The 15,745-nt window shown below is 40.2% G+C and overlaps 1 protein-coding gene across 28 annotated transcripts in view; it reads right to left on the reverse strand.

Annotated features, from left to right (window-relative positions):
* MAGI1 (membrane associated guanylate kinase, WW and PDZ domain containing 1) overlaps positions 1-15,745 on the reverse strand; it is a 677,285-nt gene that overhangs the window by 63,362 nt on the left and 598,178 nt on the right. For all 28 annotated transcript variants that reach the window (XM_032289620.1, XM_032289622.1, XM_032289621.1 and 25 more), the window contains 2 exons: positions 14,423-14,605; positions 13,266-13,886 (listed from right to left, as the gene is read on the reverse strand). In XM_032289620.1, the coding sequence (XP_032145511.1) occupies positions 13,266-13,886; positions 14,423-14,605 (804 nt within the window). The remainder of the gene's footprint in view (positions 1-13,265; positions 13,887-14,422; positions 14,606-15,745) is intronic.

Consider the following 15,745-nt stretch of genomic DNA (forward strand, 5'->3'; position numbering starts at 1 on the left):
GGTGGGGCGAAAAATGTGAGAGGAGTGGGGCGGGGGGGGGGGGGGGGCAGGGAGACAACACACACTGGAGCCTGTCGGAGGGCGGCAGGTGTAGTGAGAGCATCAGGAAGAATAGCTAATGGATCCTGGGTTTTATACCTGGGAGATGGGATGATCTGTAGCAAACCACTATGGCATATGTTTACCTATGTAATGAACCTGCACATCCTGCACATGTACTCCTGAACTTAAAGGTTGGGGAAAAAAACATATAAGGGAAGGAAGACTCTGTCATAATAATATTCCTCATAGCAAAGACTTTTCAAATGGGAAACATCATCTAAAGTTGCTGACAATTAGTACATTAATTTTCACGAGGAACCAAAGTAAGGGTAGGAAACAAACTCCAAAGTTAGAGGGAAATGTCTGATAGCTGTTTTTTTAAAGCATAAATTAAATCAAAAAGAAAAAAAAAAGTTGCCAGTTACTGGGATTTTGAGATGATGGTGAAAAGAAATTCCTAGGAAATGGATCCACAACAGGCCTGCGCATTCAAGCATGATATCCTTGCCTTTCTTGGTGTCTTTGTGTATGCTATCTTTGGGTCTTAAACTCAGTTGCCCTGTGGGCCACAGGCACATAGCGGGCAAGATTAAAGACAGATTTAAGAAATAGCAGGCCAGGGAGAAACTGGAATTGTGGGTTCCAGCTAAATGCATTTGGGTTTGAAAATATTTTTTGTAAAGATTGACAAAAAATACATGAGTGGGTCATGTCAAATACTGCACATGGACAAGCTGGTAACTTTAAATCCTTCCCAGATTTCAAAGCACTGCTTTAGTCCAGACATTCTTAGCAGAGGGCAATTTTGCCCCTCAGGGGACAACTGTCAATGTCTGGAGACGTTTTTGACTGTCACCATTAGAGAAAGGGGCAGGTATGTGACCAGTCTCAGTAGAGACCAGGGATGCTGTTAAAGATCCTGCAATTCACAGGAGGGATTCCTACAACAAATAACTGTCTGGCCCAAAATAACAAAATATAGAGGCTGGGGCACTCTGCTCCAGTTCAAGTGGACTCTGTTGTCCGTCCCCTGCCCCTACCTCTTATCCAAATATGTACAGCACAGACTCAGACTATATGTTACTGCTGGTAAAGCTCACTTGTTAGTCTTGCCTCCATAACTAGACTGTGAGTACTATTTTCTCCTTATTTCAGAACTGTGTGAAAACAATATCCTCAATTCTTCATGAAGAACAAGAATAGGTCAAATGGAAAGAGGCTTGTCACTATTATTATTGGGACTATGAAATTAAATAGTTATTTCTCAACTAAATAGAAATTTCAATAATTTACTTTTAGGGGCAAAAAGAATGATCAAATCTCATTCCACTGTCTGCACAGTTTACACAGACTGACCCAACACCTACCCCTTCTCGCCTATGTTACATCCCATCTTCTTCCCCTTCTTAATGACTTCACGCCTGCAAAGAGGGAGGGCAATGAATCCTCCTTTCTCCTCCAATCATTTCTTTCTCCCTGTCTTTTGAGTCATCCCTATCCTTACACAAGAACGCTATGGTATCTCCCATCTTCAAAAAAAAAAAAAAAACAAAGCCCAAAGCCCTCTCCTTTGACGCCACATCCCTTTCCAGTACTTGTTCCACTTCAGAGCCGATCTTCTTGAACAGCTTGCCCCAATCCCTATCTCACCTCCTCCCCTCTCCAGCCTCTCCAGGCTGACTGCATTCACAGCCAACACTTCATGGATCCTGCTGTCAGGGGACGCCATGCCACGGGCAGCATTTTTGCCCCTGCAGGCCTCCAGCTCTTGACCCACCAGTGCTGCTAGAATCTCGTTGCGATACTGTCTTCTGTTGGGCTGTGTGACACGGCTCTTTCCTGTTCTTTTGCGTATCTGCACTGGTGGTTCCATCTTTACTGGGGTCTTCTGCTCAGTCTGACCCTTGAATGGAAATGTCCCTCAGGGTTCTTTCTGTCTTGCACTTTTTCTCTCTCCTTCCTGCTCTTTCCCTCAGTAATCTCATCAGCCCCATGGCTCTAAATACCCTCTGAGTCTGTCTTTTACAAACTTACATGACTATGGTCCACAATGGGAAATACATTTATTTATTTATTTATTTAGAGACATAGTTTCACTCTTTCACCCAGGCTGGAGTGCAGTGGCATGATCTCAGCTCACTCCAACCTCCACGTTCCGGTTTCAAGTGATTCTCCTGCTTCAGCCTCCTGAGTAGCTGGGATTACAGGCACCTGCCACCACACCCGACTAATTTTTGTATTTTTAGTAGAGATGGGGTTTCACCATGTTGGCCAGGCTCTTCTTGAACTCCTGACCCTGTGACCCGCCCATCTCTGCCTCCCAAAGCGCTGGGATTATAGGTGTGAGCCACCATGCCTGGTCAAGAGAATACATTTTATAACACATTCACACACGCACACACATACACACACACGCACACACACACACACACACACGAATGTGTTACAAATTGTATTTCCCATTTTATAAAACACTGTGTGTGTGTGTGTGCGTGTGTGTGTGTGTATGCATGTGTGGGTGTACACACAAAGAAAGTGTTTCATAGAAAAAGGACTTATCTTTAGTGAGTGTGATATACTGTGATATTTTCTATTTCACTTCGAAGAAAAACACTGGGTATAGCCCAATACAGTGATTTCACAGCCGACTAATAGGTCACAGCCCACCGTTTGTAGAATTCATTGAAACAATAATGGCCCATAAATGTATATTTCTCCTGACCTAACCTCACAACCACCAAACCCCAGATCCCAGACAACTGCCCTCATTTCTGTTTCATTTGAATGTCAAATGGGCTTTCACAATTAATATGTGTGAGAAGAAACCCTTGATTTTACAGCTCAAGTCCTACCTGGTTCTACCCTAGGATCCACATCTTAGCAAAGATTCCGCCAAGGTAAAAAATTCTGGGGTCATTTGGCTCCCTCCCTTTTCCTTTCCTTCAGTTGGGGTTGGCAAATACAGCCCATAGGCCACATACAGTTTTCTTGGAACACAACCAGCCCATTCCTTTACATATCACCTGATACAAGGGCAGAGTGGAGTAGTGGGGACAGAGACTGTAGGGCCCACAAAGCCTAACATGTTGACCCTTTGGATCTTTACAGAAAAAGTGTGTCCCGCCCTCCCCCATTCTGCAGTCAACCTATGGAGTCCTGCTGACCATTCTTTAGGTGTTCCAAGTCCCCCACTGCTGTGATCCACTGTCTGCCCTGTAGCCCAAGCTGCTGACACTCTTGCTTGAACTTCTGCAAAAGCCCTCATGGGTCTCCCCTTGCACTCCTGCTCCCCTAAAATATATTCTTCACATATATGCCAGAGGGACTATCCGAACATGTTACTGAGAGCCTGTCCCTTTACCATGTGAATCTGGACTTCACACTGCAAATGGAATTCGAACTCCAGGTCCTGGCTTCTAGTCTCTGACCAGCCACCCCAATCTCCCGTTCCCCTTTCTCCAGGCACACAGATCTCCACTCCAATTCTTTCTTGGGGTCTTTGTACTAATTGCCCCTTCTGCTGAAATACTGTTACCTTCTCTGTAGACACTCAAGTTTCACCTCTATTCCAGAAGAGCCCCCTCACCACTGGGCCTGTCGCACCTGTTCACTTTACCTGGACCGATAATGCTTCACAGCACTTTTCTTTGGCTGACAAGATCTTGTTCATTTGTTTATTTTTGCCCTTTCTCACATTCCCCTAGAATAAAAGCCTCATGAAATCAGGAGCCTGTTTGTTTCATTTGCAGATGATGCTGCTCTATTCCCAGTGCTTAGACAATGACAAGCACATGATGTTAATGAATTTGTCCCCCCAAAAGAGACAACAAAGCAACTTCTTTATATTCAAATTCAGCACTTAAATAAAAGCACAGAATAATAATTCTACAGCCTGCCAGCCAAGGGAATGAAATTCTACCACTCTTCCAGAAAGGGGAAGGGATGCCACCACACCTTAATGAGAATTATAAATCACACATGAACACATTTGTAATAAATAATGCATATAAGTAAGTAACTCAATGCATTAAGTTTACCTTCAAGGAGAATGAGACATTGCCTTGTAGAACAGAAAGTAAAAGTTTTAGCTGTGCCAACCACTTTGCATTATGAATATAACAGAAATATAACTGAAATCATCCCATAAAGTCTGAGTTGCATACAAATGTTAAATAAGTAAAGCTTACTTAAGTTTAAAAACCATAAGATCAAAAATCCATAAAGAAACCAGAGTTCCTAAAGATGTGAAAGTGAGGGATAATTTTTATGTATTACATAATGAAAGAATCAAAATAGAAACCTTTTTACATTTATCTCATCTCTTGCTATAAGTCTTTTCAAATATAAATGTGACCTATCAGTCTACAAAGAATTCTCAAATAAAATCCTTGATAACTTTAAACCATGGCAATAAATCAAAATAGTAACTTAAAACTGCATTGTAAAAAAGGCCAGAAGGCTCCTTTAATACCAAATTGGAATGCCATCCTGTTTAGCATGGTGAAAGTGCCAGGAAATTTGCTAATTTTAACTTGAACAACTCTTAACATCTATGAAGATGTTAGGCAGCATGTTGGATGTGACAAGAGAACTCAACTTACAAAATTATTAGAAAATAGAAGTGCCACAGATAAGTAGTGAGTGAGGTCAATTAGTTTGAGGTAATGAATCAATGAATCAGATAAACACACCAAGGAGACTTCAAAGTCTTCCTTTTAAAATAGACTTCTGACAAATTATAACTTGCTGATAGCTCACATGACAGATTATACATATTTGATATGTAATAATTTTAGTTGAGTTTTTCCTATGTTTTGAAGTTTCTCCCATTTTTTGGATTAAAGGTACTTTATGAAATAATTTAATTTAAGCTCCTCAAATAACATCAGTCTAATATAAAAGCTGAGCTGCTTCCCGGCCAGGTGGAGGTCCTGTAATCCGCTTATAAACTTGATGACACCATGCCAGACTTGAGAAATTGGAGACTGCCTCCAAGCACTTATACTTTACAAGTCTTAAATCTTCTGAGTCCTTGCATTCCCTAACATCCAGTTAACACATATGAAGAGCTTGGAGCAGTGACTAAACATGGAAATAATGTAATAAACAGGACCTATGTTTATTACTAACTGCATAAAAAGAAATCTATTAACCATGAAGGTGCCTTCAATTCCACATTTTTTTTCTATTCAAATGTATAAAAACAAAAGAAAGGGTAAAAGAAAGGATATTCAGTCTCTCACTTCCAAGAGTGAAATAATTAAAAGCTCTAGAACTGTGCTGTATAACAGCCTTCCTGAAATGGTGGAAATGTTCCCTACCTACACTGTCCAGTACGGTAGCCACTCGCCACATGTGGCTATTGAGCTCTTGAAGTGTGGCTAGATGGAATGAGAAACTGAAATTTAAATCTTATGTACTTTTAATCGTGAGATAGTGGCTACTTTACAAGATGCAGAAGAACAGGCTTTGGAGCCAACATGATTCACTGGCATGAAGCTCCCATATCTTGGCCTATGGACACAATAAACAATGCATCTACTAGTTGTTTAGGGTGGCCTGTGAACAGAGCACACAGCTATTGCAAGCAAACAGATGTGGGTTCAGAGTCAGGCTGTTACCTTTTAGCTGTGTGACTAGGGAGTGGTCAGTCTCCTGCTGCCCATTTCCTCAGCTATCATGATAATGCTCACATCTCAGAAAGTTCTCTGGAGGATTGCACTTAGGAAAACAAAGGGGCTGGCATTAACTCATCTTTTCATTCAATGCAGATGATTTTCTGAATACCTATAATGGGCTAGGCACCGTTTTAGGCAGCAGGGATAAAGTGGTGATTGCAACCAAGTCCCTTCTCTCATGGGGATCACAGGTAGGTATAGCACATAAGAAAGATCACGAGAGCAGACGATGATCGTGGGAGATGCTGCTTGATTTATGAGGAATGGTTAGAGCAGACTTCTCAGATGAAAGGGAATGAAATAACCTCTGAGCCAAGGTCTGAAGGATGTGAGTGAAGAGGTCCTGTGGCTACCTGGGAGAAGCAAAATACACACAGAGGCAGAAGTAAGTGCTAGGGCCCTGACACAGGACTTTGGAGTTCACGCTTAATGATGGGAAGCTATTCTGACATGAGGCTGCCTTGATCCAATGTAGTTTAAAGCATTGTAGCTGGGGGGTGAATTGGAGGAAGCACTGAGACCTGTTGCGAGGCCACTGCAAGGCCAGGTGCCCTTCGATGGGTGGTAGAGGCCAGGGAAGGGGTGAGATGTAAACTAAGTCTGAGTATACTCAGAAGGAAGAACGGGCAGTATTTGCTGATGGGAACATATAAGACTCCAACATTATTAAGATATCACTCTAAACACAACCTGAATTCCCATTTCTGGGGCCCTGCAGCTCAGTTTCAGACATTGTGGCAGTCAAGCATTTAAGCAGTACAATGTACAATTCATTCTCTAGTCCAAGACCAGAGGGCAAAGAGCAGAAGTGCCTGATCACCTGGGTTTAACTCTCTGTGCATGCCTCACTGTGGTTCTAATTATAATGATTTTGTATCATTTCAGGAACACATGCACGCACGCACACACACACACACACACACATATACAGAACTAATGCTAACGTGCATTTAGATTGAGATTAGACACTGCTTTCTGATTGGATCGATGATGAATTAAGAACTAAACATCATCAGTAAATTTTGATAAGAATTTAGAGACAGGGTCGGGCGCGGTGGCTCATGCCTATAATCCCAGCACTTTGGGAGGCCGAGACGGGTGGATCATGAGGTCAAGAGATCGAAACCATCCTGGTCAACATGGTGAAACCCTGTCTCTACTAAAAATACAAAAATTAGCTGGGCATGGTGGCACACGCCTGTAGTCCCAGCTACTCGGGAGGCTGAGGCAGGAGAATTGCTTGAACCCAGGAGACGGAGGTTGTGGTGAGCCGAGATCGCGTCATTGCACTCGAGCCTGGGTAACAAGAGCGAAACTCCATCTCAAAAAAAAAAAAAAAAAAAAAGACATCACTTTGCCCACAGACTTCATACTTTATTCATTTCTTTACGCATAAGAGACAGTCTTCAACAGTTATGGCACTGGAGCAATTTCTTGCCTGTAAAGCAGGAGGCTCTTTAGTAGAGTGGTTAAGAACTGTCTGGAGCCAGAATTTCTAGGTTCCAATCCTTGCTTTGCCACTAACCAGCTAATCTGGGTAAATCACAGAAACTTGCTGGGCCTCAGCTTCCTCTTCTCCAAATGGAGCTAAGATTGTACTTACTTAAGAGGACTCTTATGAAAAATGTCTAGAAGCATGCCTGGAACACTGTAGACGCATTTATTGTTTTCAACAAATCTTATGCAGGTTTTCCCAACTTAAACAGAATTTCCTCCTTTGTTTTATGCTAATTTATACCACATTTAGCTGTGAGGTTTCAGCATCTAAAACAAAAAGAATTTCTTCTTGTATTTTCTCCTAGCATAGAAGCTGATAATCACTGCCTTCATTTCGCAAGGATCCGACCTAGCATCACACTGCAAATTGGTGGCAGTTTCAATGTGGTGGCAAAAATGAAGTCTTGAAAGGTTTTCTTTACCTTCTTGTGCATGTGTGTGTGCATGAATGCATGTTATGTGTATTGCATGTATCACGGTAACATAGCTGGAACATAGTAAGTACTCAGGAAATCACAGTAGTAACATTCTCACTATCATCACTACCAACATTTTCGTATCTAAGTTTTGCCTTTTAACCCTCATTATTTTTCTGGAGTTATGAAATGTGCTTACCAAGCAGAGGATTAATCTTCTACTGTGATTGGTGGATCAAGTTAAATTTATTCAGCTATTATTTACTGAGACCTTATCACTTACCAGGTTCCCCAGGAAGTGCCAGGGACACAAGAGGAAGAGTCAAACACATTACTGCCCTCTAGGAATTTTAACATTTCATGACTTTATAATCAGACCCTGAAATTACTTAGTGGCCTGACAAAAGTATTCAGTATATGGTCTGTGCAAACTAGAAAGGAAAATATCACTTCCATTACTGTTGTGATCAGCAAAAGCCAGTGGGAGATGTTGCTCTAAATGAGCATCTCCAATAGCAAGTCCCCCCTTCTGTTCTCCTCTGAAGTAGAAAAATGTAGAATGTGGAAGCTGAAATGGACCTTCGGAAAGACTGACAAATCTGTCACTTATAAAACAGACTTTAAAACATAAACGTTATTCAGAAATTAAAATATTAAAATAAGCTTTCTAAACTTATTTTTACCTGCCTTACAGGTCACAGAATCAACACTAAAAGGGACCGTGGAGGCAGAAGCCTAACACTGTTTGCAACTCTGGTTGTACATCAGAATCAGCGGTGGAGCCTGGGCAACACAGTGAGACCCTGCCTCTACAAAACAATTTAAAAAAAAAGATTAGCCATGCATAGTAGCACATGCCTGTAGTCCTAGCTATTCAGGAGGCTAAGGCAGGGGGATTGGCTGAGCCCAGGAATTTGAGGATGTTATGGAGCATGATCATGTACTCCAGCCTGGGCAACAGAGCAAGACCCTATATCAAGAGAAAAAAAAAAAAAAAACTACCAATGGAAGATGTCTGAACTCACACACTGAGACTAACAATCTGTATGGCCCAGCTAGAATTTTTTATAAAAAATAAAATACAAATCCTTCCTCACTCAATTGCTACTATTAGGCAATATCAGTGTTAACACCCTGGCTTTATTATGTGATGACTACTATGTCAAGAACTGGCACAAATGCTAACCTTACTTAATCTATGTATGTCATGACTATGCATGGCAGGTATTATATTTCCATTTTCTTTCAGAAGTCTAACTAAGTTCGGAGAAGGCAAGTGACATGCCTAAACTCACAGTGTGATTATAGCAGGAGCCAGGATTTAAACTTACATCCTCTGGCTCCATAGTCCTGTGGTCTTTCCTCTATACAACAGTAAGTTCATTCCTGGCATAAAATTTGAGCCACAATGGAGTGCCTGAAAGATTCTCTAGCTCAAAACATTCATTTTTTAGATTAAAAAAAATAAGTTTCAGAGTAGAAGAGCAGCCTTCTCAAGTATATACAGCAGCTTAAGGGCAGAGTTTGTACTCAAGGTCAGCTCCTGGCACCCCAAGCTCAGCTTTCTTTTTAATAGATGCCTTCTCTCAAAAGTAAAACATAGGTTCTTCACCTGCATACAGTGCTGCCAAATTTTTTCTTGAAACAGAGTATTGTGACTCAACATGAAATTACATCTTAAAGAGTGTCACACCTACTGATAGGTGTGAATAGGCTGAATATCCAAAATATTTGACAGAGAGGGGCAGAGGTAATTATGTTATCTACATAAGCCCTTTTTTAAAAAAGTAAAAAATCTTCATGGGATAAATTTGATAGCTTTGACAAATTGGAAAAAAAAAAACACAAACTATTTGGTAATTACCTTCTAGTTTGATTTTCTAAACACTTCAAAGAAGTCTCTAGATGCACACTGGCATCAGGTGACAGGATTTCTGAATGTAGATGCAAATGCTGTGTTCAAAAACGGTAAAAAACACGTTCCTGACTGGACAGCAGAGGGAGAAGTAAGGATACATAATGAGAGGAGGGGAACCAGGCACAGGAAGGAGCTGCCCTTTAAAAACCTGAGTGACTGACTGGCAGGCAGGGAGATGATGATGATACAGAGAAGATTTGTAAACAAATGAAGACTGGTCCTGGCTAGCTGGGAGTGTGGATGAGCACCCCACAGCAGCTCTAAGCCTGACTCGGGATACTGTCTGATCCTAGAAATTTACAAATGATATTTCAACCTTTAGCTTAATTTCTAGGAATGGACTAAAAATGCTAAAAATGAAATGTATTGGATCTTGACAAGAACAAATATCAAAAATGAGAACTAGAGGTTAGGAATTAAAATAGATGCTACAAACATAGCAGCCAGTTCTGCCCCAAAGTAAAAACGGCTCGTTCTTTAAAGCATAGAAAGCTACAACCTCACGACAGGAATTCCTGGGACTTACGAACAGTGTAAACAAGTTTATCAGTCTTCTAATTAGCAATTACAAAAAAAATTAGATTCATGAGAAAGAATCCGTGAAGCGGCCATTTACTTTCTCATTCAACTTAGCTGCTGTCTCGTACCTTCACCAGGCCTTCTCATTATACCTCCACTATATAGGACAGATGATCAAATGTCAGTCCCAATTCAAGCAACTAATGTATGGCAGAAACAAATATATTTATATGCTTTCCAGAAAGATTAATAGTAGCTGGTGCTAGCCTGCCAACTGCAGATGTACAAACTTTCTATCCTATACATAAATCAAACACAAGACATATGGTGTATTTTAAAGACTGCTGATGTCACAGTGATTTAAAATTACTCATGTTCTGAAATAAACTATGTAGATGTTGATGAATATGACAATACATTCTGAATTGTTTCATATAAATGTTATAGAATGTAACAGCATTAATAAGAAGATGGCATTGGGAATTAAGAAGAGAGAATGCAAACATATTTAAAATCAAGGAGTACAGTCAGACGTGGTGGCTCAAGCCTGTAATCCTAGCACTTTGGGAGGCTGAGGCAGGTGGATCCCTTGAGCGTAGGAGTTCAAGACCAGCCTGGGTAACATGGTGAAATCATTTCTACTGAAAATACAAAAATAACCTGGGAGTAGTGGCACACACCTATAGTCCCAGCTACTTGGGGGCCTGAGGAAGGAAGATCAATTGAACCTAGGAGGCTGAGGCTGCAGTGAGCTGAGATGGCAACACTGCACTCAAGCCTGGGTGACAAAGTGAGACCTTGTCTCAAATATATACATATGTATGTATGTGTATATATATATATAAAATAAAATATATATTTATTATTTATATATTATAAAATATTTACAATATATAATAAATATATATTATTTATATTATTTAAAATATAAATTTATTATTTATATAGTATAAATATATATTATATATTTCTATAAAATATATGTATTAAAATATTTTTATATAAAATATTTTGTTTTATATATAAAATAAAATATTAAATGAAATGAAATATAAAATCAAGGAGTATGTTTCCATAATCAGTTGTTTGCTGGCTTAGGCAAATTCATTACAATATGGTTCTAATAAGTTACTTGGCTATAATGAGATTTTATGTTTGGTCACCTTAGAAGTTAATCTAATGGGATAGAAAAACTTAACATATCCATAACAGAAATGAGAAAGCAGATAGATGAGTTAGGAGAACAAGGTGGTCTGTGTCTGTCAAATGAGCAGTGGCTGAATCAGAAGTGCACCTGATGTACCAAGAACTATTTGAAAGTTTCCAGGTTAACAGTCACAGTATTAAGCAATTATACAAAACTCAGTGTTACTCAGGTAAGTAGGGCAGAACACGGAACCGGAAATCACAGAGCCAGGGTGATCAGCTCTGAACTACTGTGGGATGGTGGCTTCCTACCTCACAGGGAAGTGACAAAGATCAGAGGAGAGGCATATGCAGGTGTGAAAGTGCTTTATGTATCACTGATTCATCTATAAGGGTCAGGTTTCATCATCACTATCATCACTATTGTCATAATCATTCTTACACTCAAGTCATTTTCTACTACATACATCTTGGCTAGTGTTAAAAACCAATTCTCTGGGCGGTCAAGTGATCTAGGTACAAGAAGAGACTTGAAAATTGGTTACTAGAAATGATATTTTTAAAAATAAAATTTGCACAATGCCTTTTACAACTGCCTAAGCCAGGCTCATTGAGCATTTCAATTCCTATAGACACCTGCTCCGTATTGTGGGTTTCCTTCAAATGATCCCAGCCATTTTGATCGCAGAACACACGGCTTCATGAAAACATGAGAATCTGGCTGCTGTAACACAAATGAGCTCCTCTGCTGCAGCAAACCAAAAGAAAATCAAAGTCTGGTTCTTGATCTCTTCTCAGAAGGCCTGTATATATTGTGCATGAAACAAATGGTGGCAAGGATCAGGAGAACAGCCATTCTCAGGTCCATAGTGTGACACTATCAGTCATGACTAATCACATATATGTATATATTATAGGAGCAAGACATTTCAATATGGTGGAAAATATTGCTCAGTGTAAGGTCCTGGGTTTTCTGATGAGGCAGAGTGTGGGATGTTGGGTCAAAGAGAAAGGAAGAAGCTTAATGCCTCAAAATTTAGAATAACTCAGATCTCTGAGATCCTAAACTACTTTATTAAAATGTGAGCATGTGGAAGGAAGTGTTTGGTATAATTAGCAGACCTCTTGTTTCTGCCAAATAGAAATAATCACATACCTATTCCCTTATTCAATACCTATTCATTCATAAATACCTAAAAGGAGTCAGGTGTTGTGTTAAATATTGGGGATAACAGCTGTCTACGTGCACACATGGGCCCTGGCTTTATGAAGCTTTATAATCTAATGAAAGAGAAAAAATGAAAAATAACAATAAATGCATGAAATAACGCCTTGTGCTAAAAAGAGTGATGATGATCAAGGTTATGAAGAAATGTGATAAAGATTAAATGGAAGTGTTGGGAGCTACTTTAGATAAAGTGATGGGAAAAGTCCTCTTCCAGAAGGAGACCTGAATGAGACTGCGCCAGCTGGGAAGAGCTGGGAAAGGAGCATTCCAGGCATAGGGAACAGTAAGTGCAAAGGCCCTGAGGCAAGAAAAGGCTTTCAAGCATTAAAGGAGCTCCAGAAAAGCAGCCAATATGGCTAAAGCACCATACGATGGAGAAGAGAAACGTGAGACACGTTTGGAGGAGTGACCACAGTCACATTTGGCAGACTATTTGGCCAAGTTCGGGAGAACAGTCTGGACTCAAATGCCTGGGCTCAAGTGATCTTTGCACCTCAGCCTCTCAAACAGCCAGGACTACAGGTGGATATCACTACGTCCAACTTAGGTTTTTAAATCTTAATGTTTTAAAAAGGCTCATTCTGTTTTAAAGTATCACTCTAACAGCATATGTCTATCATAATATATAAACCATAATTTTTATATGAAAGGGGTTAGCATTTGAAGAAATCAGTAGGTATTTTGAAACATTTAAATAAAAATGAACTTAAAGGAATACACATTTAAAAAGTCCCTGTGGTAATCTGAAGATGAGTGAGCTAAGCAACGAATCTGTAATTAAAAAAAAAAAAAAATTCAAAGAACAAAACAAACCTACTTACCTCCTCGTTGCACCAACAATGTGACCTCACTCCCCTTAGGACACTCAACCAGCATATCCACCACTTGGTTGTGAGTTAGAGCCTGCACGTTCTTCTTATTAACTTCCACTATGAGATCCCCTTCTTTCAGGCCTCGGCACCTTGGGCTGTCAACAATCTGTTTCACTCTTTGGCCACCCCCACCAGGACTGTCTGCAATAGTAAAACCAAAGCCCATTGGCCCTTTGACGATATGAACAGTTATGAGTTCTGGCTGAGTGGCTATGGAGGAAGCCAAAGAAACAGTGTCATTAGGATAACCATGAGAACTACTTGAAGCCACGTCCGCTGGGCTGCTTGGCCTGGCATCCTTCATGCCATTGACTTTGCCTGTTTTGCTACTGTGGCTAGCTGGTGAATCATAGGTCTCTTGCCCATTCACAATAATTGGCTCTTTATCCAAAATGGCTACCGAGGTCACTAAACTTGTATTGGGGTCATCTGGATCAAAAGGCAATGGATAACCTCGGCAGAGCTCAAGGTCCACGCTGGCACCAATGGGGATAGACTGGAAGATCTTCACAACTTGAGCATGTGTGTGTCCCAAAACACAGGTGTCATTCACACTGACAATCACATCCCCTGTAGAAGAGAAGAGTGTGGAGGTTAAAAAAAGCACCCAGAAAATTGTCATCAGTATTATAACATATTCCACTAATATAAAGCTGAACTGAAACTGCACGTGGGTGTGATACTATAGGGCACAGACTGCTTCTATTTTTTCAGCACCTAGTGTCTTCCCCGCTAATAAGAATAAAATAATCACTGAGAGAAACACTGGAGCTTTCTCAAAAAAAAAAAAAAAAAAAAAACTCACTGCAGAAATCCAAGCTTAGAATTCATTTATTCAAATGGGGATCTACAGTTTTAATAAATTACTGTTTTTGTACTCAGACAGTTTCCCAAAGTTAAAATAATTTCACAGGTTTTAATCTGTCCCAAGGGATGGATTTATATAATGTGGAGATCTGGCTCATTCTCAAGGTGTTCTAAGGTATAAGCATGTGCAATCATGACACTGTTTGGTCTTGCTCAAACCAAACATCATGATTGTACATGTTTATGTTCTGGGTTGGAGTCTTACCACACAGAACACACTAAGGCCATGTGGACGCTACCTGTTTCCATCTTGCCATCCAATGCAGCAGGACCATCTAGGACCAAGCTCTTGATCTGGAGAAACTCGTCAGGTTCATCCCCTCCAACCACCGTGAAGCCAAAGCCACGACTGCTTTTCCGCAGCTTCGTGTGAATGAACTTGCCTTTCAACTCAGAAGGGTTTCGTGTAAAAAAGGGTTTGCCTGCGTTAAAGTAAGAAAAGCATAAGGAATGTCACCATCGGTGAAAAGGAGAATTAAACAAGATTTGAGACAACATATATATCATTCTTCAAGCTTATGCCCTAGAGCCTTTGGGCACATAGCATCTTAAGAAAGTTCTCTCTTAATTTCAGGAATAAGGATGTTCCTAGACCCCACTGTTGAAGGAGAGAGGTATGTCAACTACAGGGTCTAAAAGAAAATACAAGCGAGGGATGACATTAGACCCTGTCAGGTGACACACTTCTTGGTTTCCATTCATGCAGTTTGACAGGAATTTAGCTGTCATAAGCTCCTTCACAGAAAATGGAATTGGTCTGTTTTATGTCTTTTGTTCTGTTTTATTTTGTATTTTGCAATATGGCTTCCAATGTGCTGCTTTGGGCCTGGCTTCTACTTGAAAAACCAACTGAGCAGTAAAACCTTTAGTTTTAATCAAACAGAATATCCAGGCTGAAAATGCACAGATAATACTAGAAAACATAGTATGGACACAAATAATAATTCGACAAAAATGTAGAATGACTATTTTCAAAATTAAGGGTCATCACTTTGAATTGAATTCTAAATTCAATTGATTTTTTCCTATTAATTTGCACCTGTTATTAAATTTGTAAAACAGCCAACACATGTCCACGGCTAAGATTTAGTGTTTATAACAAGCTTTGGATATTTGTTTAAAAAACACAAACTGGCTCATGTAATCCCAGCACTGTGGGAGGCCGAGGTGGGCAGATCACAAAATCAGGAATTCAAGACCAGCCTGGCCAACATGGTGAAATCTTGTCTCTACTAAAAATACAAAACTTAGCTGGGCATGGTGGCGGGTGACTGTAATCCCAGCTACTCAGGAGGCTGAGGCAGAAGAATTGCTTGAACCCAAGAGGTGGAGGTTGAAGTGAGCCAAGATGGCACCATTACACTCCAGCCTGGGCGACAGAAAAAGACTCAAAGAAAGAAAGGAAAGAAAGGGAAGGAAGGGAAGGAAGGGAAGGAAGGAAGGAAGAAAAAGAAGGAAAGGAAGAAAAAGAAGGAAAGAAACGAAAAACACAAACCAAAAAACAACCAAACCAAACCAAACAAAACAAACAACCCCAAAATCCTAAAGTAGTTACTAACAGT

This window comes from Sapajus apella, unplaced genomic scaffold, assembly GCF_009761245.1.
Source record: "Sapajus apella isolate SASKATOON/1434 unplaced genomic scaffold, GSC_monkey_1.0 scaffold23, whole genome shotgun sequence".
NCBI lineage: Eukaryota > Metazoa > Chordata > Mammalia > Primates > Cebidae > Sapajus > Sapajus apella.